General features: G+C 42.6%; 1 protein-coding gene across 3 annotated transcripts in view; it reads right to left on the bottom strand.

Moving 5' to 3' along the window:
• Positions 1-25,923, bottom strand: part of cnih3 (cornichon family AMPA receptor auxiliary protein 3) — a 110,521-nt gene that overhangs the window by 45,419 nt on the left and 39,179 nt on the right. For 2 of the 3 annotated variants that reach the window (XM_034150672.1, XM_034150673.1), the window contains exon 3: positions 12,042-12,089. The exons of the other annotated variant lie outside the window; for it this stretch is intronic. In XM_034150672.1, the coding sequence (XP_034006563.1) occupies positions 12,042-12,089 (48 nt within the window). The remainder of the gene's footprint in view (positions 1-12,041; positions 12,090-25,923) is intronic. 3 annotated transcript variants of the gene reach the window in all.

The raw sequence follows: 25,923 nt of genomic DNA, 5'->3' as shown, positions 1-25,923 counted from the left end.
TGCAGGGAAGGAAAGAGTGATGAGTTGAGAGACTGAGAAGCAGGTCAGAGTATGTGCCCAGCTCATCTCAAATATATTTCAGGCTTGAAGTTGCCCTACCGCATTGTAATGTATTGGAAATATTTCAGTGTTTTTTTTTACCACTAAGTCTTGGTCACACTAGAATTTAATAACTGTTCGATTTTGAGAAGAAACTAACTGATTTCAATGACACCGCATTAGTCAGTAGATGGGGTTTAAGTGGGGTTTAGGTAAATACGAACACAAATCTTTAACATGCTAATTTGTGCTGTTGACCATCACAAGGTGTCTCCACGGTGCTGATCTTCGAGAGCTGTAGAGTCTAGTCCAGAAATAGCATGGCTAACGTAGCTAATTAGCTGTCTCATAAGTGTTGAGACATCTGCTTGATTCACCCAGCTTGTCAGAGTAACTGCTAAAACAACATTTTTATTTTGTATTTTTCACGAGACGATTAAAAAAAACCCACATCATACAGATAATCTGCGTGAGTCTCGGTAGCGTCATGACAATAATTTGACACTATTGTTCTTTAGCTAACCTTCATTCCCTTGAGAGTAGCTCTGATTTGAAATATATTACGTAAATTAATGAGCAAAGAATGCCAAATGAGACTAAACAGATCAACAAAAAGTCAAAGAGAAAATATGGGGGGCTGTTCTAACTCACTAGCATATTTCTGGCTGACTAGCCTTTTAGCAGTTTGATTGCTAGCTAGTGGTTGTTAGCTAGTAGTTCACCAACAAGCCATGCCAATAGTCACTACAACACCATTTGTGCCATCTTAATAACTTTCTGCCAAGATTCTGGAGTCTTTCAAGCCCTTTTTGCAACGTTGTGTCAATAAAGAGCTTAGCAACAACATAGCCACTTGTTTTGCACACCTGAACGTTCCTCTCTTGAGAAGAAAAAATGAGTTTGGAACTCTTACTTATGACAATCTCTTACCACAGAGTTTACAACAGCCTTTATATAGGTTTCAAGTAAGGGGTAGTTTTAGATCCATATTGATGCCATAATAGCATCTGGAAAATAATAATAGCTAATGAAGAAGGTAGTTAAAGACGGTTATGTAAAGCTTGGCTTGCTTTTAAAAAAACTGAAATGTATGATATCACAGATATGCATAATCTAGCAACAGCCATCCTATTTTGGAGCAGGCTTTAGATACTTGCCATTGGAAGTTGTTGGGAACACTGATTTAAGTATTCTTGACATGTGAACTGTCAAAGCTGCCCGACGTGTCAACTAAGCAATCCTCATGATTATTTATGAAGTGTTCAGAATGCATTGGGTGCTGTTTTGCCTTTGGCTTGAATCTATACTGAGGTAACTTCCAGACAGGCGGACCGGCTGTCTTTAAATTCGGAGTTGACACCATGATACTGCAGTGATACAGGTTTGAAATATTGCATTATGTGCCACAAATTGGAAACTAGTTTCAAAAAGGTTGTATTTAAAGAAAAAATCCTTAATGTTCAGGGAAACACCGATCAACCCTGATTTCCGCCCTACATCACTCTTTATTATTACTTGTTTAGGTTAAGTGGAATACATACCAATTCATTCAGATTAAAGTAGAGAGGCACCTGCTAACAATGTCGATTATTTAAGTACATTATGATGACTGAAACTCTGAAAATGGTTTGTCTGAAGCAAATGAAGACAAGGACTTTAGTACCAAGTGATAATTTCAAAGAATGATTTGAGCATAATTATGACATTGCTAGCATGTTGCAATTACTGCAAGACTGTGAGTGTATTTGGTAACAGTCACTTAGCAGATAAATCACACTATGTGGGTACAAACTAACTAGACTGAATCAGGATGTTTGAGGTTGATAGGGATATTTGAGACACTATCACTCACCAATAGCCACAAATGATGTTAAGGGTTTCTGTGGCAGAAAGACCTTTGTTAAAATTCAGATTAAGTTAATTTGTTAATTTAGGTTTAGAACACTCCCGGCCTCGTTTGTCTCCGATTACCCGAGCCAACCTCCATTCACCTTTCTACCTCATCTTCAGCCACATTCCTACATCCCTTCATCCCCTTATCCCTCATACCTTTATTCATGTATTTCATCCCTGCCTTCCCTACATCACTTCATCCATCCATCCATCCCTTTATCTATTCATCCCTTGCTCCCTACATTACTTCATGCCTACATCCCTTTAACCGTCATCCCTCCCTCCCTATATCCCACCTTCTGTTCATCCCTTCCTCTCTATATCCCACCTTCTGTTCATCCCTTCCTCCTAACATCCTTTTATCCCTTCCTGCCAACATCCCCTCAAACCTTCATCACTCCCTCCCTTCTACACTACATCCCTGCTTCTCTACACCCCTTCGTCCACTCTTCTTGTCTCCCATTTTCTCTTTCTATATAATCTGGTGCATACCTTTTATCTCCTTCTATAACAGGGGTATTCAACTAAAACTCAACGAGGTCCAGTTAGAGAAAATCTCCCCATGCAAAGGTCCGGAACTTCAAAATGTCTAACTTGCTTTATGAATCAGTGTGATATATATTGAAGTAGCCTGTAGCTTTATCAACGTCTGCATGTAATCAACAACTGACTGCCAATCAAATAAAGAAAGTACAACAATATTTATTGTCAATTAACATTGAACTATACAGATATACAGCAAATACTGTGGATATGTGTAATGTTCCTCTCGGGCTGCATTTAGAAATAAAATAGAGAAAATAAATAAAATAGCTTTTGAAAATATGTGCATCTTAAAAGTGCTTAATTTTAGTTAAATAAAATAAAGTGTAGCAGCAGCTTGAGTTTCCCTTTTTCTTTGTTAACCGTTACTCATCATGACTTAACAGTTTCAGACGATTATAGAACAATATCAGTCTTTACACATCATAACAATTGAACAGTTTTAAAGTTTCTCTTTCTTTCCCTCTTATATTGCAGTCCCTCACTCACTTTCTTTTAATTCAGTGCGAGAATTGAGCTTGAGCTTCTCCTGCCAGGAGTTTAAATCTGGGCTGAAATGGTGTCAGGGCCATTCTCATACACACATGCAGGTGCTCATTGGTTAGCCTCGGTTAGCCTGCGCCGGAACGATATTTAGTTTGAATTTTGATCCTGGTGGACTGATCATATTGGGCTCTGAGACTGCTTATTTTTTGTGACCTCAGTTCTGACTTGAGAGGGAATGTTTGGTCAAACACTTTGTGTTTTGTCTCATAGTGGCGTTTTGGCACTTTTAATGAGCGCCACGGTCTCTGAACAAATGAGACACACTGGTTCTGTGCTCCCAGTGGACAGGATGAACATGAATGAGTCCGTCCACTCAGGGTTAAAAGCTCTGTTCTCACTGTCCACTTTCCTCTTCTTGGAGAGCGCCATGTGTAATTATTTGTCTCTCCCTGTCTGCCGCTAACACGCCTGTTCACTCTCCTCTCCGTCTTCTCTCCCTGTATCGCTAATAATTCTCTTCACTCACTTTCCTCTCCGCTTCTCTCTGCCGTTCTCTCGTCTCTTCTTCTGTGTTTCTCTCCCTGTATCGCTCACTCGTCTCTTTCGCCCCCTGTCGGCGGCGGTTAAAATAGAATCGCCCCGTCAAAATTGAAATCCCCTATTAATTATAAGTCCGGGTCCGTATAGGTTGGCGTCTGGGTCCGGATCCGGACCGCGGTCCGCCTGTTGCCGACCCCTGTTCTAGAAGGTCTCCTTCTGCCTGGACTTCAGCTCATTCTCCAGACCAGCCTGACAGAAAATATCCCTGATCCTTCTTCACCTCTTTCCCTTAAATACAATATCTCCTGTAAATACATCTTTAACCGACATATTGTTGTTGCATGGTCCTTGCTCAACAATTTGATATCCTTTCACCGAAATATAACCCTCAAGCAATTACAAGCAGCATCTAAAAGAAATACCAGATTAGACCGTGGAACAATTCTTGTGCAGAATGGAAGAAAATCTCAGAGTACAGTATGTACTGCGATACAACCATGGAAATCTAGGTTGTTTCCAGTGTAAGTCATGCAGCACTATTAATATTCATTTCCTGCTGAGCCTAACAGTGGTTGCTATTTTCTTGTCGAAGAGGAGTTCCCCCATCCCCCCTCTCTCTTCTCCCTCTCTTTCTATCCTCCTCCTGATTATCCCTCCTTAATTTCTCTCTCCTTCATGTCCTTCTCCCCCCTCTCTCTCACTGTTATCTCTCACATCCTCCCCATCCCTGCCTCCACCTCTTATTTCTCCTCTGCTGGTAACAGTGTGTGGGATCAAGGTAGCACTGTGGTTTGCATATAAACTCATTATTCTGACTGACGTCGAATTTACACTGTTCCTGCATGAGGGATTGCACAGAAGAAAACACACACACACATGCAATCTTTTCTCTCCGGCAGAAAGGTTGGCATTGTTGTTGTTTTGGTTTACTTACTGTCTGGCGGTTGCATCATTTCCCTTATATAATCTGATGCACAGATGTTTTTCTCCGTTTTGTACACGGTCTGTATTCATGCATTTTAAAGCTAAGCTACACTAAGTGTGGATATACGTGTTCTTCATTGTCGTATGTTGCCTGTTTGGAGAGCAAAAGGTTTATAAATCAGAGGGTTATTTTATTCAGGGATTATTGCATTTGTGCAAGTAAATCTGAATAATAACTTAGGTTAAAAAGTCGAATGAATTTGTCCTCAACAATAGGCTAAAGCTGCTGAAAGCTTATTATATATTGGCTCTGAACAACCTTAATCACCAAAACCTTACATTATTACTTTACTGTAGACCTTAAACTGTAACAATTACATTACATTTTACCTTTGATGACACATTTATTAATTGATATGTAGGATTCACATCATATTTTGGCTAAATGTAATGCAGCTTTATATGAGGTTTTTGCTACTGAATGAAGATATATTTCAGAAACAATATTAACAACCTATTACTGTATGTGAAGTGAACAATAATGACATTAAACTGACTTACTTACATCTGCCTGACAATGACACAGTTTCACATTTGCACATTTAACTGCCATCTGTTACCTCAGTGATGATAATACATTTAATGAAAAAACACTTGCACATGAAATGAAAGATTACTTAATCACTTGATTACTTGTATTTTAGGGGGAAATTAAACAAATAGATGCCGTTGTGATAAACAAATGCATGACCAACTGGTAAGTGAAATCTGAGGGAATGTTTTCGATACATATGAAAAGCCACTGTGATCGCCCTCTGTACAATGTGCGCTGCAGGGCATATGCTCGGATAATGGTATTCTTGTTGCTGCTATCAGACTGGGAGCATCATCTGTTCCTAGATAGGTGAGCTTGGTGATATCTCCCACTCCTGTGCAATTTAAAGAAACTGGCGCACGGTTCGGCAAAATGTTTCTCCTCAGTTTTCACCACGTCTAAAGCGAACGAGTGCAATTGCCATTCGTCATGGATTATTTATCAAGCTTACTGCTTATTGATGTACAGTGATCTCCAGTCCATGCAATACATGTAGCCAATTTCTTTCATGCTTTATTTGCCTTTTCGCTGCCATGCAATCAACATCCACGCTTGAATTACGGAAGGAGGTTTCGCTCAAACTCGGTAATATGATTAATTTGCGTTCTTTTAAAAATGGTTTCCAGATGAATCGCGAGAATAACAGCCCTACAATTTGCATACATTAGGTGTACAGAGGCCAGGTTAGTCCTCAAGATTGTCCACACCTTCCAGGTCACAGTTCATTTGAGCAAGCATAGATACTGTATTTGTTTTTATCTTTACGAGTGGTTTGTTGATTTTCCCACTGCTTTGAACCCCGCCATGCTCAGTGGGTGATCACTTATGACAGATAGAGTCAGATAGAGAGACAGGGGGTAGACAGGAAGGGCGAAAGGGCAGGATTATAATGATCTTGTTGCTTGTACTGTTTAGTTTCAAATAATGAAGACAACAGTGCTTCAACCCGTATTATGGGACATCTTTGAATCATGACAGCTATAACCAGCTAACATTTTTTATCAAATAAACTAATTTTAATGACATTGTGCTTCTGGTTCTATCAAATCAGGTGCGTATGAATCCATGTCTTCTTTAAAACAAGTTAATATGTGCGTGTCACGCTTTCTCCAGCTCAGCTTTCCTAATTAGATATAATAGGTGTGATCCTTTGTGTGCCGCAGCCTAAGGAGTGTTGCTCAGACAGACAGAATCCTAGGTGACTTTAGTTTAACCTTAGAGCACACTGCAGTGAAAAGTGCCATCACTCTTATACTCTACTGACTGACTGAATCTGATGCTGAGTCGCCTCTGGTATTGAATCCAGAAGATTGGACCTTTTGCATATCATGTATTTTGTTTTTGCTATGTTTGTAAAATGTAAACTTCTTAAATGTTTTATGTGAGGGACTGCGGATGGAAATGAGCTCAAAGCTAAATCTGGCACTGTTACGCTTGACACATTTTAATGTTTTAATGTTCATTACTGTGCATTGTCCCTGCCAAATAAACGATTAAATAAATAAATAAGATGCTAATAAGAAAATGTAGCTTGTGGGATCTTAAAACAGGGACACTGAGGTCAGCTCACAGCTACACTCATTTAAAGTATCTGTGAAATGGCCTCAACCAATGAGTGCTGTTGGTGCGGGCAGAGCCCTTGTTAGCAATCACTTCTCTATGACAACCATTAACGATGTAACAGTGTAGTGAGTGTGACAAGAGACTTCACTGAAGGATGCATTGCATTGGGCTGCTGGCCTGTTTCCTGCTTGTTTCAAGTCAATCGCACTTGCTTCACAAAATCATAAAAACCTACTGAAATACACTGAAGAATACAACTAAGTACATTTACTCAAGTACTATACTTACAATTATGAGATACTTGTTCTATACAAGTATTGTAAATGTATTTCCATTTCAGACTACTTAAAAATTATACATTTTACTCTAATGCAAACCACATATTATGAAGCATTAATTATAATACTAGTTTATCACTTAAAACAACTGCTACTAGTTTATTTATGGTCTGTATCAGTAAATTACATATTGGTAAAAGTTAGCCAACAAATTGACACTTTCTGTTGATCTCGTTGTACCATAGCAACACTGAGTATTCATGAACTGCAATAAACATTTGAACAAATAGCACTGCCTTTTACTTCAGGGCTTTGATATGTGTTATTTAGCATGACATTTGTGGGTATGTTTAAATGTGCACGTAGGTTACATGTTGAGTTCTGATCAGGCAGTTACAGCATTTCCAAGCATTTGAATTCTTTATTTTTTTTTTCATTCAAGTCGTATGAGCTTATTTAAGTTGTAATGTAAATAATCACTTGCCATGATGACTCATACACTGACTCACAAGGAGGAAACAATACTAGTGTCACTGTCGGGCTGGTAATAAAAGGGCTCTACCAAGCAGATATGAGACGAACACTTTTATTTTTATTTATTTTGTGTATTAAAAGTGAGGCAAACTTTCGTCTGCTGAACATTTGTAAAATACAATCCAAACTACTGCATTTAATTTAGTTTTTTTCATATTTTTTTCATTATCTGGTCATTGTGTTTGGACATATAGTGCACCACTGTAAAGGCACTGGAACAAATCTAGGAGTTAGCAAGTCTCCTGCACCCAGAATAGGTTGGGTGTTGTTACCATGGTGACCACCATTAGTCAATCAGCATAATCCTCCGATACATAATACTCAAAAAACTAAAACATCCGGTTTGTTTATTACTCACTAGGATCTATACTATCACTGGTGATCACACACACAAACACAATTGCACTGAGTCAACTGTGCTGGAACAATGGGAACAAACATGTGCACTACCACCAACACATGGGATGTGAAAGCACGCACAAACACATACACACAACACACAACACACAACACACACACAACACAGACACACACACAGACACACAGCATATCTAACAGAAGCAGAGATCACAGCTCAGCACCACTCAATTTCTGACTCCTGTCTCATCTCTTTCCAATGTGAGGAGACACACACAGAGCCAGAGAGAGAAAGAGAGGGAGGGGGGGGGGGAGGCGTAGGGGTAGGGGGGGCACAAAGAGAGAGCTGAAAAACATAAAACCCAATGAAATTAATGAGAACGTAAGAGGGGTGGGAAGTCAGAAGAGTCTCAGAAGTGAAAATAGCGGGGTGCAAAAGGAGGAGAGGGGAGGGAGACCAGTTTCACAAGAGGTCTTAGTCAGGAGAAACCGAAGCAGTTCTATCTTGTATCTTACATGCAATTGGTGACATGTTTTACAGCCAAAATGTTCAGAATGAATAACAAAACACTTACAGGATTCATTCAAACCATAGTTCACTGTGTCCATTATTTCAAAACTATTGCAGGTGGTGATTTCAAGTCTTAAATGGGCAATCAGGAAAACTGGTAAATGTTGAGAGCACCAACCAGTTTATTCCGCATTCAAAACAAGTCTATTACAAACAAGTAAGGACATCAAGAGTGAAGGGCAACCAAGGACATGCAAAAGAGCATCATCCGCTTAAAGATAGTCCTCAAAGTGCCGATTTACTGTAAAGGAACTATGTTATTTAATGTAGATAATAGTGCACCAAGAATGGACCCCTGTGGCACACCGTCACTCACGGTAAGACAGCTTTAGACGTATGTGCATATTAAAAAAGAAATTATATATTAGTCATTTTTTGATAGCGTCAAACTGTGACTGTGTTTCATCTTCACTACTTCCATGGCTGCATTAAAATACAGCAATGCAAACATTATTTTTACTCCATTTATAACTGAGGTGAAAGGCAGCTAAAGTTGAGTTTATAGAAAGCACGGCATCACACCTAAATCGAACGACTGACATTTATCATGGTTTAGGCGTGCCCTTGCAGCAAGATAGTGATGGTTCTTACTGATGTCATGTGGTTTCTAGTCAGTGCAATACATGTAGCTTGCACCCGTTATGCTACCATGCAATTAGTGGTAGAAATATGTGCTGGAATTGCTGAAGGAAGATAGGGTGATGCGATAAATGTACATACATTTTATTAAACACGCTAAGGTTTCCAGATTAATTAAAAAAAATACGCTCTGCACCTTAAGAATCACCTAAATAAGGACATGCCGAGCCCATCCTCCGTCACCTACGCATTACTAGAATTAGAAAGGTGTAGATAGAGGAATGGATGGATTGAGAGAAGAGAGAGAGGGATGGATTTAGTTGCTGAAATAGAGGAGAGAGAGAGGGAAAGGGGCAAGACAGGTCCAAAAATAAAGGCAGGAAGAGCGCTAATGAGTACAAGTACACTCAGGTTTGCTTAGTTGCTGTGACAACGTGCTGGCTCATTGCTTCCAGCCACACGAGTGCATATCCAATGAATAACACACACATACACACAGTTGAGAGTAAAGAAAACAGTTCCCTTCAAGCTGAATCCTTCAATAGGTTCACAGGCGTCCAACACCCATCAAAACACACTTTATTGAGAACAACAATGGAATCTGTCCATATGTCTGCATGTGTATGTGCCTCTTTATTAAAAACTATCAAATAGGTAAGCCAACAAAAGAAAAGCAGCCAAGGCTTTTAACTAAATCAATCAGGACCAAAGTGCTGAGACTGTGCCAGTTGGAGCGATCTGAATACATTTAGCAAAGGAAGAACCAGCGCTGGAGAAATGTGTAAAAAAGCTTTACAATGCAGCAGATCCTCCTGCATCAGGACCTCAGGCGTTCCCGCTGACAGGCACAGTCAGCAGACGCAAAATATAGATCATAAATTGTGTTCATGAAGTTTATAAACTGTGAGAAGATGTATGAGTTTGAATAAATGTAAGAAAAAGTCAAATGTCCCTTGAGGCACTTGGCAGGGATGTCCTTTCTTTCCGTTTTTCTTGCGTCACTAGAAACTAGTGATCGTCAATCATCCCAAACATTAGACAAAATGATGATATATAAATACTGTGAGATTACTTTTGAGACCTTTTTTAGCTTACCTTACGATACCACCTCTTCTGAAATAGATATCTGTGGTTGTATGAGGGCTTTGGAGGCAATGATGCAAATCAGTGGGCAGGATTTATAGATCGTTTTTAATCAGTGTGATTAAAGGGGTCCTTTTTTGGTAATGTTCAGCTTCATATCAGTATGTAGTGTCTCTACTGTGACATGTCTCCATGCTTTAATGTTCAAAAAGCTCTTTATTTTTCTCATACTGCCTGTGCTGCAGCACCTCTTTTCACCCTCTGTCTGAAACCAGAGCCCAGTCTGCTCTGATTGGTTAGCTGGCCGACTATGATGTGATTGGTTAACCGTTTAGACATGTCCCGACCCTTAGTCTATCATGTACAATGTGTTAGCCAATAGAAGTGCGAGTGTAACATTGTGATGTCACTATGCTACAGAAGTAAAGGAAAGGAGTCTTTGCAGATCATTTACATGCACAAAAACCTATATAACACAACCCAAAAAAGCATAATAGGGCCCCTTTTAGTACATCAATATTAAAGTTCTTAAAAAAAATGTATTGTATGAAACGAGGGGTTTATGGCATGCTACAATGATCTGTTTGGTATTTCGAGCCAAACACTTCAGAGACATGTTTTGTATATATCTGAGATCTAAACTATATTGGGGAAAAAGAGTATAATAGGGGACCTTTAAATATTCATTACTTGGAATGCACCATTCTTTTCTGCAGTATTTTGAAATAACGTTTCAGTCAAAACTACAGTTTTAGCCACCAAATGGTAAAATACTACTCCGGTAACATTTCAAGTTCACTACACTACAGGATTATTGAAAGTATCCATGTGGGAAATCAGACAGTGGAACTGCTCAAACTGCAAAACCAAAATCTTTTACCTGCCAGAAATCCATTTGATCACCCAAGGGCCAGTTCATTGATCTTTCAGGCAATTCATCAGGCATGGTGACCCCTGCTTAAACTAAACATCAAACCATAACTGATACGGAAGAAATTGTGCCAGAAATCAAAATTCCCTGAGGTGCCTAATCCAATGACATATTGATTACATCACAGGTTTAGAGGGTCTCTGGCTTTGGAATATGTTTTTTCATATATTGAATATTGATTGGAAAGCCACATAGTAAACATAAACTGGGTGATACTCTACTTCTTTAACTGCTGTTTGTGTTAGCACATGTGCAGTTACCACTCATGATCCCTGCACAGTAGGTCACAGCTGCAAGGACAGTGCAACTAGGTGTGTGTGTGAGTGTGAGTGTGAGTGTGAGTGTGAGTGTGTGTGTGTACTGTACTGTACTGTATCTCTTATATGTGTGTCAAAGCATGTATTTGTTTCTGCAAAAGCACTGCATGGGGATGTTCCCCCCCAGGGGCCAGCGGAGGGCCCGAGGGCTGGAGTTGACAACACTGATAACCAAGATTAGCTGTTCAACGATGCATAAACACACACAAACACACAGTGGCGTGCACACATGCATGAGACGTGCAGCACAGTGTGAGTTTCAGAGAGGTGGAGGGAGAAACAGATGTCACATTGAAGCTGGGAGGAGGCCTCTTTTAAGCCTCAAGGAAAACTGGCTAAACACAGACACACAAAATAGTCTGCATGGCTCTCCATCTCTGTCTCCCTTTTGATGTCAACATGAGGCAAGACGAGAAGTGAATCAAAAATTCATTATATACTGAACTACTGAAACTAGACCTATAGAATACTGATATGTAGCTCTAAATAGAGTGGTGCAGTGATGACAGATTGTTGTAGGCCAACTCGAAGTTAGCATCGCCAGGGCTTCCTCGCAAAAAAGCAATAGGATTTTGGAATATTGCAGAGATAAGTTGGCAATCACACGTTTATGATACTTGCATGTTTTTTTCGGCAGTATAATCCCACATATTCAGAAATCTAATTCTTAATTGTCAAGCAGAAGCCTTATTTTCCTAAAAGTGATGAGTATATCCAATACCAAGCAAAAGCAAAGGGGTTATATGCTCTATGACAAGACAAGTACCAATCAAATTCAAAATCAAAATGTGTGTCCCTCTCTGCTTACCTTCCTAAGCAAGTTGCAGATCCTCTCAATGTTCCGCAGCCTCTCCCTCTGTGAGGAGACAGAAAAGATACGATTGCAATTCACTAGGTTTCACAGAACATCTTCTTACTCATGACTAAATAAATTCATTATGATGACATTGGGTGAAAGATGCAACTAAAACATTAAAATTCATGAACAGAAATATTGTGAAAGGGTTGAAATAAGCCTGTCAATAACAAGGTAGCCCCGCCCTAAAGGATACACTGGTTAACCGTTTATTTTACTCTAAATCAAATCCTAATAAAACTAACTAACATCATAGTGTATTAAGGAAGACTTGAAAGTAGCAATTAAGACTGAGAATCAATTTATGTTAACAATGTTTACTGAGGTAAGAAATCAAGTTATGAGTAGGGTCATTTCTCCTTGACTTCTATAAAACTGTAAGTCGTAAAACAAGGATAGGTGCACTGTTTCAAGGTGCAGTGAACACATACTGGACATTGAACACAAAGACAACTCAAAGACAACTGGAACTTAAATGTATGTAACTGTTCCTCATAAAAGTGAATGGAATGCACACTTGATGCGAGCAAAGCATTATAGGTTTTTTTTTCTTTTAATGGTGCATAAAAAAGATGCATGTATTGGTGATGCATTTAAGGTGTCTTGGGGTCGATACATTTAAGATCATGTGTAATCATCCCCTGGTTTGTAAGGGTCATGTATGACTTTCCTCATATCACTTTAATGTGTTTTGAAAGGTGTGACAAGTGAAGACCCCACTGGACCAGCTTAGGAGGTCATTACATTTAGTTTTTATTCCACATATGTAATGTGGTTTGACAGCAGGAAGTTAACGCATACGAAATTTGGAGGATTTAGAGTGCATTTGCCCTCAAGTCACTTTAGTTATCATTGTGTTTATATAAGTTTTATACTATATTTGAGTGTTCTCAGCTTGTGTTAAAAGCTGTGAAATGCTTAAATCAGCACTTGCCACAATGCTGACTCTAACAGCTGCCACTTCACCAAAGCTTTTAACATCATCATCAAATATTAACTAATTCCTATAGCGACGCATTCAGGTCTTGACTTGGCTCTACAGGGGGCGATGCATAACTCTGGCTGCTTATAAATCATAAATTGATCTGAGTGTCCTGCTGTTTGTGGACAGTCAGTTTGACTTTATTTCTGCTTCTAATAAGCAGGCTGCAAACGTCAACAACTGTGGCACCAAGGGAACGACAAAGTGTATAAAAAAACATGTATGCTCACACAGAACATTAAAGAGTGTGTGCGTGTGTGTGAGCGAGTGTGTGGCACTTTGGAGAGAGCTGTGATGTAGACAATGACTATGTGCAATGTACACACAGACACACATACTGGTTTTTATTTGCATTGGGGACCAACTTTCTGAACAACACTTGAGGGGACTACCCTTACTAGAGGTCCTAGAGCATGGGTCGGCAACAGGCGTCCCGCGGGCCATTGTTGGCCCGCCAGCAATAATATTTGGCCCGTAATTTTGAGAATAAAAAATAAAAAAATATTTTGAGATTTATTTTATTTATTTTTTTACAACATCGGACCGACAGTCGCACATATAGGCTATAATGTCCGAATAGAGAATCTACCTACACCTGAAGAATGCTTATTGTACTTTTATCTATGTTGAGAATGAATGACATACAGCACAGGCACAATCAGGCAGCGGGGTGCACTGACAATTAAAGTACTTATTTAAAGGACACCTATCATGCTATATTTAAATGATATATTGTAGGGCCATACCTATATAAGGTATATTTATACGTTTCTGTTTTCAAAATACCAAACAGATCATGCATTTTAGCCATGCCTCATTTCACTCTATTTGCTGTTCTCCATCCCTGTTTTTGCAGGGGGCTGATACTGTGAGCTGCAGCTGACCACACCCCCCTGCAGGAGAGGGGAGCGTGCTCTGATCAAGTCAGAAGAGGGGGAGAAAAAGAGATCTCCGTCCTCCGTGTTTTATTCTTATATTATTATATAGAGTCGTTATTCATTTGTTTTAAAGCTCAATAAATAACAAAGAAGACCTTTGACCGGCACTTTTATAATTTTGTCCGGAAGATTTCAACTTTAACGGACATCTTGACCGGCGAAAGAAAACCTAACTGAAACTCTGCCGCACGGTCCCCTCGTTCCTTGGAAGAGGCGGAGAGGTGGGTGTTTGTCATCTGCTGGTGGACTAACCGGAGAGAATTACAGTGCTTGCCTCGGGGAGGGAGAACAAAAGCCACAACGGAGAATAAACAGAAGGGTAACCATGGCAACCATGCGCGGGAAGTCTTCTTCGCTGCTTTTGTGGCAGACTACAGCGCCACTTAGAGGCCTGGCATATGTACTACAGCGTCTCCAGCGCTTTCGAGCGGCAATGGCCGGCCGTGGCCCAACCCCTCATTCCCCTGATAGGTGGAGAGTTGGCCCAATAGCCGTAGCGCCACCGTCCTGACGTCAGGACAGTGTTCAAATCTGGATCAGTTTTTATCAGATCCGTTGCAGCCCCTATTTTAGAGATTTGGGTATGGAGGAAAATAGAGAGGGTTGTGTTTTCTGACACTTGGTGAGTTCCCTGGAACACCGGGGACACATATTCATGTATAAAAGACATACAAAAGTGCATTTTGCATGATAGGTCCCCTTTAACTATTAAATACATTGAGTTTGAGTAAAATACTTGGTTACTGATTAATTTAGGTTATAATATATTAAATAAATTGCAAAGCAAAACATGCTGTAATTTATTTATTTTGTATTTTTTAAAGGTTTTCAACCTGAAAGAATACTAATGTGTCCTTGAAAAGTTGAAATAAAGAAAAGGAAAAAGGATTCCAGTTGTCCATGCGTCCTCTGTTGCCCCTCAAGCCTCTCAAATGTGGGCAAACACTCAAATAAATGCCAAAAACCCAGAGAACTTGACAATACTTATCAGAATAAAAGTATGTTAAATAACACTGCTACCTAGTTAATAACTCACTCAGTGGAGGCTCGTCCATTGAGGAAAGGGAGGACCATCCTCCCTAAAATTTCAGAAAAAAATAAACTTAGAAGAGAACAATAAATACACCTCAATTTAAAAGATAAGTCTGTTAAAATACAGATAATAGCCCTGACTTTTAACATGGGACTGAAATGGGGCAAGAGACGACGAGCCTCCCTTTGGGCGGGTCTATCCAGAGGCTCTGGATTGGGCGCCTATATCATCAGTGAACCAATCAGCGGATCTGACTGCGCATCAGAGTGTTGATGGGGAGGGTTATCAGCGATATCAGAGTTTTTTCTGAACCGGGGAACAGGGGCGCTCGCCCTCTTACCAAAATAAATTCCTTGAATTAGGCTTTGATTATGTTCTGGCCCGCCATCTTGTGGCTCAGCAAAAAATTGGCCCACGGCCAAACTTACTTGCCTACCCCTGTCCTAGAGGCATGAACAAAAAAATACACATACACACTGGCAGTCATATTTAAAACACACAGTACCCATGATAAATGATTTTAACTCACTGTATGGGCAGTGAGGCCCCCTACCTTGGCAACAGCATCATACCCAAAGATGGAGAACAGTATACATGTATTTTTGACTTGGCAAGCTAGCCCTACCATAGATAGAGCAACTTTTTTTATTTTTCTTGTCACTTTTATGAACTATTTTTGAGCAGTGGATTTGATGTTTTCTGTGACAATGGTCCTAAATGACTGTATACTAGCATCACAGCAGACAAAGTCAGCAGGTGCCTGGTAAACCAACTGGAGCATATCGTCACTAAAGAGCCAAATAACGCAAAGAACTTGATAAAGAACAAAGCAAAGGAGTAAATATTCGAATTTCTGCTCAGATTGGCAGAAACAAATAAATACATAAATGAATATGCAATTCCCAGCCTGTCCCTATACAAAAAACGACCAAATAGGTCGATTGTTCAGCAGCTTATTACGACCCATAGTCACGTTTTAAAGTGTATCACCTCTAGTGGTCGTGTAAGAAACCACATGCTCCCGTTGATTGCAAACGCTCCGGAGGGTCGTTTATTCACAAATAACCCTCTCTGGAAAATTGTGGAATAATTTGGCCATTAATATGCTTTTTGATTAGATTTCTAGCGAGAAGTGTATATTGTACTTTTAGAATCTACGTCCAGTGGATGTGTAGGATCTATAGTTTGATAGATATTACGAAGATTATTTGAGGTCTCGTCAGGAGAACGTTATTATACTACGTCTTTCTGCAGCGTCCATGTAAAGTTGGCGTCAACCCTCACGGGGTGAAAACAGTATTTCCGGTCTCGAAGTTTTCATATAAAACCGGAAGTATTCCCCTCACTGTCAAATGATTACACAGTGATATCTGCATTACTCATTCACTAAAAAATGAGGGGTTACGTATGGTAACCCTTGTTATATAAGCACAGGTGGAGCCCTCTACTGGACTCTATGGGTACTACCTTATCATGCAAGCATTCACCTACTGAGACTTCGATAGACGTAGCCGGCCCCGGGGCGGGCCTACCTGAATGTGCGCGCATCTCACCGTTTAAAAGGAGGCCTCGCCTCCTGACCGTCATCCTACACCTCTCTTCAGCGAGCGGTATAGGACAGACAGTGCCCCGAGTAGAGGGCTCCGCCTGTGCTTATATAACAAGGGTTACCATACGTAACCCCTCGTTATATCTCTCACAGGCTCCGTCCTCTACTGGACTCTATGGGTACAGTGGGCGGAGCCCCGATGTATACACGCACTGTCGTCCAACAACACCGTTCCACCTCACTGCCCCTGACCGGCTTTAGCAGCCGCTGCGCCTCACTCACCTCTCCCTCGGTTGTAACCGTGGAGAAGTCCGGGCTGCGGCTGACAGAGCACACCCTGACGCGCTTACCTCGAGAAAAGTGTGCTCGGAAACAGTGCTGAGGGCTCCCCGTCCGTCCGTCCGCCCAAAGGCAGACGGAGAGAGTCCCCAGCCCTGTATGGGCTCACTATGCACCACCTCTCCCGAGTCCCTGAGGAGCACGGGGAGAGTGCAAGGGCCCCCATTTTCCCCACACTCAGACACTGACCCCGTGCAGAGTGTACGGACTATAGTGTGGAGGGCTCCCCATGTCCAAGAGATAAAACGTTATGAAGGGGCCTGGCGTTGACCAAGACGCCGCCGTGCATATATCCTCCACACTCACACCGTTGAATAAGGCTGTTGACACAGCCACAGCCCGTATGGAGTGTGCACGGACCCCCGCGGGGCAGGGTCTCCCCGCCTGTCCGTAGGCATGTGCAATGCACTCGCAGAGCCAGCCTGCCAGGCGTTTCTTGGACAGAGCTTTCCCGGCCACCCCGCCCCCGAAGCACACAAACAGCTGTTCAGTGCGTCTAAGGGCAGTCGTGCGCTCCATATAACTACATAACTACGCACGCACCGGGCAGAGGAGGTGCAATTTAGCTTCCCTGGCCCCACTATGGGATGGAAGACTAAAACCCCCTAACTGAATAGCCCTCGACCTGAACGCACTCCTTAGGCTCTTGGACACAAAGGAGGGGTTCGCTCTGGTCACCCCGGATCAACAAGCAACTCGGGTGCACCGACAGAGCGGTTAACTCGGACACTCTCTTGGCTGACGTTAAGGCAAGTAGCAATGCTGTCTTCCACGACAGTGCTTTCAGGGAGGAGAGCTCCAGAGGAACAAATGGTTCTGTGACCAAAGCCTCGAGCACCAACGGCAGGTCCCACTGCGGGGCGGAGGTGTGCACTACTGGGCGCAGCCTCCTGACCCCCTGTAAAGACCGCAACATCAGTGGCTGAGAAAAGGCTGACCTGCCGCCAAATCCCTCATGGCAGGATGAGATGGCTGCTGCATACACTTTCACTGTAGAAAGAGCAAGCCCTCTGTCCACCAGTAACTGTAAGTAGGATAAAATAGAGCCCAACTCACAAGATAGGGGCTCTATTCTCCGCTCCTCACACCATCGCTGGAATCCCAGCCACTTTGGCCTGTAACAGGCTGTGGTGGATCCCGCTCTAGCTGCCTGGATAGACTGAATAACAAGCTGTGATATTCTCTGGTGACCCGTTCCGCCGCAAAACTCCCCGTGAAGGGAAGTTCTGCCCATGGAGGGTCCACACAGAAAGGGTCGATTTTTTACTGAGGTCCCTGAACGCACTGCCGCGCGCTCTTGTGTGAGCGTGCGCTCCACCCTAATGTCCCCTTTACCACTACGGTAAAGTGCATTGATCTGAGTCTTTACTCTAGGCGTAGTGTGTTCCCTGACAGTAATACGCCGGCCATAATGCCCCTGTACCCGCATAGCGCTCTGATAGCACTTCCTGCGGTTTATCACTCTCATCTGCGCATGCCCACTAGCTACCTCCTTTACAGGAGCTACAACCGGGGCAGCGAGTGGGTAATTTGTACGGTCAACATTGTGTGTGAGTGTAGAATTGTGGCGGGATTCGCCCTGGCATCCCGGGTGGAGAGATTTTCTCCCCCCGTCGAGACGCTTCCTCCCCCCGCCAGTCAGCTCCGCGAAGACGGAGCACCCCACCCGGCCGTTCTCTGCTGCCGGTACGCCGGTTCCACGGGGTGGGCCGAAGAGGTGGAGGGCGCCGCGGGCACGGGAGCTCCATACGCCTCTCCCTACGTCTCACCGCTGCGCTGCGCTCCCTCGCCTGCAGGGAAGCCCGCGGAGGAGCGCGTTGCGGCGCCTGAGGAAGAGCCAGCGGTAGCATGCGGCTAAGCTGCACCCTCTCTAGGCGGCTGAAGCGCTGGGTGACCGAGGATATCGATCCGAAGAGCCCTTCCGTGGGCATGGGGGCTCCAAGGAGATCCTCTCGGTCCTTCTTGGACAGGGCGGTGAGTCCAAGCCACTGATGATACCCGTCCTTCGTTTTCAATGGCCGCCACCACGTTGCCTACACACACTGCCAGATATCTGGCAACAGGGGCGAGACGAAGGCCGGCTGCGCCGGAAGCACCGGGCCGTAAAACCCCTGCTGAAGGCGGCTTACAGGCCTCGGTGGCAGCGGTGGGGGGAGCGGTAAGCCCACACGCTCCGCCGCCAGGGTCATCACCGCCAGAAAGTCCAGACGCGCAGACCTTTGTGCTGGACCCTCCTGGCCGCCGGAGCCGAAGGTGTCAGACAACGAGGCGTCCTCGTCGTCCTCCCCCTCCGCGAACGCGGCCACCCGGCCCATCGGGAGGGTGAACTCGAATGGCACCTCATCGAGCTCATCCACCTCGAGGTCCTGATCCTCCACCTCCACCTGCGGGCCGAACTTCACCTGGAAATGCTCGCCACAATGCCGGCGGCTCAGCTGCGGGATCATGCAGCAGGCATTACAGGCCGGCGACTGGCTTAGGCCTTCCTCGGCGTGGTTCGGCCCCAGGCACTGGAAGCACAGGCGGTGCGGGTCAGCCCCTGCGATCAGGCCAGGGCATGTCGGGCAGGTTCGGTGCTCTAGGAGTGGTTCCATGCTGTTTCGTCAATCTCTTTCTCTTTCACGTCTTGCTCAGTGTTCACTTCCGCTCGCTGAAGAGAAAGGGATGACGGTCAGGAGGCGAGGCCTCCTTTCATACGGTGAGATGCGCGCGCATTCAGGTAGGCCCGCCCCGGGGCCGGCTACGTCTATAGAAGTCTCAGTAGGTGAATGCTTGCATGATAAGGTAGTACCCATAGAGTCCAGTAGAGGGCGGAGCCTGTGAGAGATATAACATCAGTTTATCCTTGTTAATTACACAACATTGATTGGTTTAAATGGTGTACAATGCTTTTGTGTTTTTAACCTTCGATAAGGGCTTGAACAATCAACCTATTTGGTCGTATGAGTATGAGTTGGAGGACTTGTTGGCAATTCTGTAAGGCGCTAGTAAGCTACTGTATGTCAGGAAAAAAAATCTGCAGCCCGCAAGTAGCAAAAAAAGAAATGAATACTGCTTTTATGCACACAAAATATAAGCGTGGTATCACATTTCTTATCCAATTCTTGGAAAGTAAGAAAATAGGTATATTTTCTAAAAGGTTGAACTTTTCTCTTATTATTTGTGGTCTAAAAATGTGTTATGTGTGTTGCCGTTGGCTGTATTGGAGGGTTAGATGCCAATTATTTCTTGAAACTCTGAAGGTATGAATATAATTTCTTAAAATATGCATTAACAAGGATCTACAACTACATATTTGATTGCTATTTCTAAGAAGTACCGACTGCGACAGAAGTTTCTCCTGGATTATGTTTAATTTATGCCTGTGCTCTAAATAATGAAGGAGGCTGCAAACAAGGCTGAAGTATTATCACAGTCAGAATGAAGAGAAATAGAGGAGAAAACAAATGACAGAGTAAAAAAGGAGGGTGACCGCTGTATCCTTTGTAGCATTAAGTGATTTTTGTGTGTGTGTGTGTGTGTGTGTGTGTGTGTGTGTGTGTGTGTGTGTGTGTGTGTGTGTGTGTGTGTGTGTGTGTGTGTGTGTGTGTGTGTGTGTGTGTGTGTGAGACTTGTTTGCATTACTTGCCAACTACAATTTCACGACTCTGGCTCTCATCTCCTGGAAATACCTCATGGGACGTTACCTCATGTAACAACGGAAGGAAGCGTGGGAAAAAATGTGGAAGAATATATGCCATCGCCTTTCATTATTTCAAATGTCTCAAAGTGAAAGAAAAAGCCAGTTAATTTGAAAAAAGTTAGACTCAACATGACAGGCAAAAAAGGGAATCCATTATTGGAAGGAGTAACGGCAGGATAGTGTGGTTGGGTTAAAAATGTGTATTCATAGTGGTATTTTAAAGATTGCTGCTGCGCGTACAGGAAGTCTTTCAAGTTCTTCCAAATGCATAATTTTAAACCTCCCTCTGCCCTTGATATGACCTCATTCTACACCTCCTGCACACACACCCTTATCCATATATACTTACAAACACGCACATGAAAGGCCCAGCCAATTATCTCCACTGCTAATGTCTATTTCCTGTTGAGACCGCGCACCTTATCAAGAGATGGGCCAACTCACATCCCCCCTCTCCTTCATATCCTGCCGGGTTTGAACGAGGACACGTAAATATATTCGGCTCAAACTGCATTGTGTGTCTGTGTTTGTCAGTATGTGTGTGTGCACGAACCCGCAACTGTCTACTCATTACCAAGCAATTACGCTGATGTCTCTTTGAAATGTTACTTAGCGAGAATTTGCTTGACAAGCGAGAGCAGCGCGGAAGTATAAACAAGAGTTGGAGGAAGGGGAGATGGGATGGAAATGGGAAGTTGAAGGGTGTAGGGCAGGGGTAGGCAAGTAAGTTTGGCCGTGGGCCAATTTTTTGCTGAGCCACAAGATGGCGGGCCAGAACATAATCAAAGCCTAATTCAAGGAATTTATTTTGGTAAGAGGGCGAGCGCCCCTGTTCCCCGGTTCAGAAAAAACTCTGATATCGCTGATAACCCTCCCCATCAACACTCTGATGCGCAGTCAGATCCGCTGATTGGTTCACTGATGATATAGGCGCCCAATCCAGAGCCTCTGGATAGACCCGCCCAAAGGGAGGCTCGTCGTCTCTTGCCCCATTTCAGTCCCATGTTAAAAGTCAGGGCTATTATCTGTATTTTAACAGACTTATCTTTTAAATTGAGGTGTATTTATTGTTCTCTTCTAAGTTTATTTTTTTCTGAAATTTTAGGGAGGATGGTCCTCCCTTTCCTCAATGGACGAGCCTCCACTGAGTGAGTTATTAACTAGGTAGCAGTGTTATTTAACATACTTTTATTCTGATAAGTATTGTCAAGTTCTCTGGGTTTTTGGCATTTATTTGAGTGTTTGCCCACATTTGAGAGGCTTGAGGGGCAACAGAGGACGCATGGACAACTGGAATCCTTTTTCCTTTTCTTTATTTCAACTTTTCAAGGACACATTAGTATTCTTTCAGGTTGAAAACCTTTAAAAAAATACAAAATAAATAAATTACAGCATGTTTTGCTTTGCAATTTATTTAATATATTATAACCTAAATTAATCAGTAACCAAGTATTTTACTCAAACTCAATGTATTTAATAGTTAAAGGGGACCTATCATGCAAAATGCACTTTTGTATGTCTTTTATACATGAATATGTGTCCCCGGTGTTCCAGGGAACTCACCAAGTGTCAGAAAACACAACCCTCTCTATTTTCCTCCATACCCAAGTCTCTAAAATAGGGGCTGCAACGGATCTGATAAAAACTGATCCAGATTTGAACACTGTCCTGACGTCAGGACGGTGGCGCTACGGCTATTGGGCCAACTCTCCACCTATCAGGGGAATGAGGGGTTGGGCCACGGCCGGCCATTGCCGCTCGAAAGCGCTGGAGACGCTGTAGTACATATGCCAGGCCTCTAAGTGGCGCTGTAGTCTGCCACAAAAGCAGCGAAGAAGACTTCCCGCGCATGGTTGCCATGGTTACCCTTCTGTTTATTCTCCGTTGTGGCTTTTGTTCTCCCTCCCCGAGGCAAGCACTGTAATTCTCTCCGGTTAGTCCACCAGCAGATGACAAACACCCACCTCTCCGCCTCTTCCAAGGAACGAGGGGACCGTGCGGCAGAGTTTCAGTTAGGTTTTCTTTCGCCGGTCAAGATGTCCGTTAAAGTTGAAATCTTCCGGACAAAATTATAAAAGTGCCGGTCAAAGGTCTTCTTTGTTATTTATTGAGCTTTAAAACAAATGAATAACGACTCTATATAATAATATAAGAATAAAACACGGAGGACGGAGATCTCTTTTTCTCCCCCTCTTCTGACTTGATCAGAGCACGCTCCCCTCTCCTGCAGGGGGGTGTGGTCAGCTGCAGCTCACAGTATCAGCCCCCTGCAAAAACAGGGATGGAGAACAGCAAATAGAGTGAAATGAGGCATGGCTAAAATGCATGATCTGTTTGGTATTTTGAAAACAGAAACGTATAAATATACCTTATATAGGTATGGCCCTACAATATATCATTTAAATATAGCATGATAGGTGTCCTTTAAATAAGTACTTTAATTGTCAGTGCACCCCGCTGCCTGATTGTGCCTGTGCTGTATGTCATTCATTCTCAACATAGATAAAAGTACAATAAGCATTCTTCAGGTGTAGGTAGATTCTCTATTCGGACATTATAGCCTATATGTGCGACTGTCGGTCCGATGTTGTAAAAAAAAAAATAAAAAAAAATCTCAAAATATTTTTTTATTTTTTATTCTCAAAATTACGGGCCAAATATTATTGCTGGCGGGCCAACAATGGCCCGCGGGCCGCCTGTTGCCGACCCATGGTGTAGGGCATTACATTGACCTTTAAATAATTATGAAGACCAATTAAGAGAATATTTTCAAACAGGAAGTGTACGGGGTAAGTTTAATTTGGCATTTGACCCCTAAAGGTGGAGTGAAAGAGGGTGTTTGTAATGCTAATGTTCCACTTGTATCAAGTATGTTTAAATTATGTGGGATAAATGTACCCCCCTGTCTCAAGTAAGACTTGAACCTAAGCGGGGTAGACAGGCGTGGAGCGGCGAGGGAGATGGAGTGATACGGTGAATGAGGAGTTGATTTAAACGTTGTGAAAGGCTACAGAAGCTGTCAACACTTGGACTCAGTTCCATAGTGGGATGCATACCAATCCCTCATGCTAATGAAAACACTCCTAAAATTCACATTAAAAAAAAGGTCAATACAAAAAAAAAACATCAGACTCTCTTTCCTTCATCTCCATCCTGAGTTATCACTCTGATTTAGACTCAGATATAATAATTGCTTCTGGTTATAGCTGTATCCCTTCATAATAAATGTACTGTGAGAGTGAACATCCTCACTGGAAACTGTTTGTATTCAAGCTAAAATATGGCATTAGCATGTGAAATACAAATCCTGACCACAGCAGAACACAAATAAAGACAAATTCATCACAGTACATATTTGTTTATATGTTTCAATGTTGGGGGAGTGGCATGTGTGAAATCATGTACAGCTAGCAAGCAGAATGTATATGTTTTTGGCTTTTCTACAGATACGCCTGTTGGCATTTTGTCACATCAGATATTTGCACTTCAAAGTGAACTAGAGAATGCAATTCCTGAAGAAATTGCTAGTGGGAATGCTTTATGCTGAAAAGCTGACGCTAAACTGCTATGCTGAAATGTAATGTGTAAGAAGAAAGTGAAGAATTTAGATTGAAATGATACATGAACACTGGGGGCTTGAATGTGTGATGAGAGAAGAAAAGAAAGTAAAAAGGCTTGGAAAAGCAGCAGAATATTTGAACCGCAAACTTTTGAACTAACTTGATGGCGAATGATCTGTCGCCATGCCAACGGCATTTGATGACATCCCTTAATACGCTTAGATGCGTTGATGGCTGCATCGTTACCAAACCTGTGAAGTTTTGGGCTGTTTGGAGTATTTTCACTGAAGTTATGAGAAAACTGTGTTTCAAGGCGAGCATTGTGTTGCCATGGCAACGGCATTTGAAGAAATCTCAAAACTGTCCCGTATATGTCTTCACGGCTGGACTGTTAGCACACATGTGAAGTTTGAGCACTTTTTGAACATTTTCATAGTAGTTATAGCGACATCATATTTTATGGCGAGGGATGCGTTTCCATGGAAACGGCATATGATGAAACCCCATAATTGACGTAGAGCTGTTGAGGGCTGGACCGGTGATATACAAGCGAAGTTTGGGGGGCGATTGGACCGTTTCCATTGGACTTACAACGACATCGTGTTTCATGGCGAGTGGTCTGTCGCCATGGCAACGGCTACGCTTAGATGCGTTGATGGCTGCATCGTTACCAAACCTGTGAAGTTTTGGGCCGTTTGGAACATTGTGTGTGAGAGAGAGAGAGAGAGAGAGAGAGAGAGAGAGAGAGAGAGAGGATATTGAGGAAGAGGAAGATGGAGAGAGGAAGATATTGAGGAAGAGGAAGATGGAGAGGAAGATATTGAGGAAGATGGGGAGAGGAAGATATTGAGGAAGAGGAAGATGGAGAGAGGAAGATATTGAGGAAGAGGAAGATGGAGAGGAAGATATTGAGGAAGAGGAAGATGGAGAGAGGAATATATTGAGGAAGATGGGGAGAGGAAGATATTGAGGAAGAGGAAGATGGAGAGAGGAAGATATTGAGGAAGAGGAAGATGGAGAGAGGAAGATATTGAGGAAGAGGAAGATAGAGAGAATGAAATGAACAGTTAGAACTGACTCTTGATCGCCCTCTCTCTCTCTTCTCTTGAACGGCATATGATGACACCCCATAATTGACACCCCATAATTGACGTAGAGCTGTTGAGGGCACGACCATTAACCATTATCTGAAGTCTGCTGCTCTGAGCATGTCAGTTGGAGTGATGACATCATCGTGTTCTATTACACAGGTGTTTATAGTTGAGCTAACGAGCTCTGTAGAGATCAAAGGTTTCCATTGTTCTGAATAAGAGATAAACCTGTTACATGTGAACGTTTTGTCGAAGAACCGTAACAGATATCTGTGAAATTTCAAAACGTGAAGCATGTCAAGGAAGTTGAGTATCTGAAGTGTAATTTTTGTGTACTTTCGGGTTAATAATGTGGCCTTTTTGGCAGTTTAACTAAAAGGTGTGCGACTGCTGCTGTGAGGACATATCTGCCTGAAATTACAATGGGCTTTAATGGAGACATGTTGAAAGTTTTTGTCACTTCATGCCCTCAAGAGGCATTTTGTTTAATTATTTTTGCTTAATTATTTGTCATTTTTCAAGCTACGAGATGTTTTCCTACGTTTGTCATGAAAAATTATGTCTCAAGAATGTAGGGTTTGGGAATTATGGCAGTTTTAAAAAAAGATATGAAGGCACATTTCAAGAATTCCCACACTCTAGCTGTGACATCACGCACTC

Source organism: Trematomus bernacchii, unplaced genomic scaffold (genome assembly GCF_902827165.1).
Source record: "Trematomus bernacchii unplaced genomic scaffold, fTreBer1.1, whole genome shotgun sequence".
NCBI classification, from domain to species: Eukaryota; Metazoa; Chordata; class Actinopteri; order Perciformes; family Nototheniidae; genus Trematomus; species Trematomus bernacchii.
The sequence above is the reverse complement of the archived record's forward strand: the minus strand, read 5'-3'. Positions and strand labels throughout refer to the sequence as shown.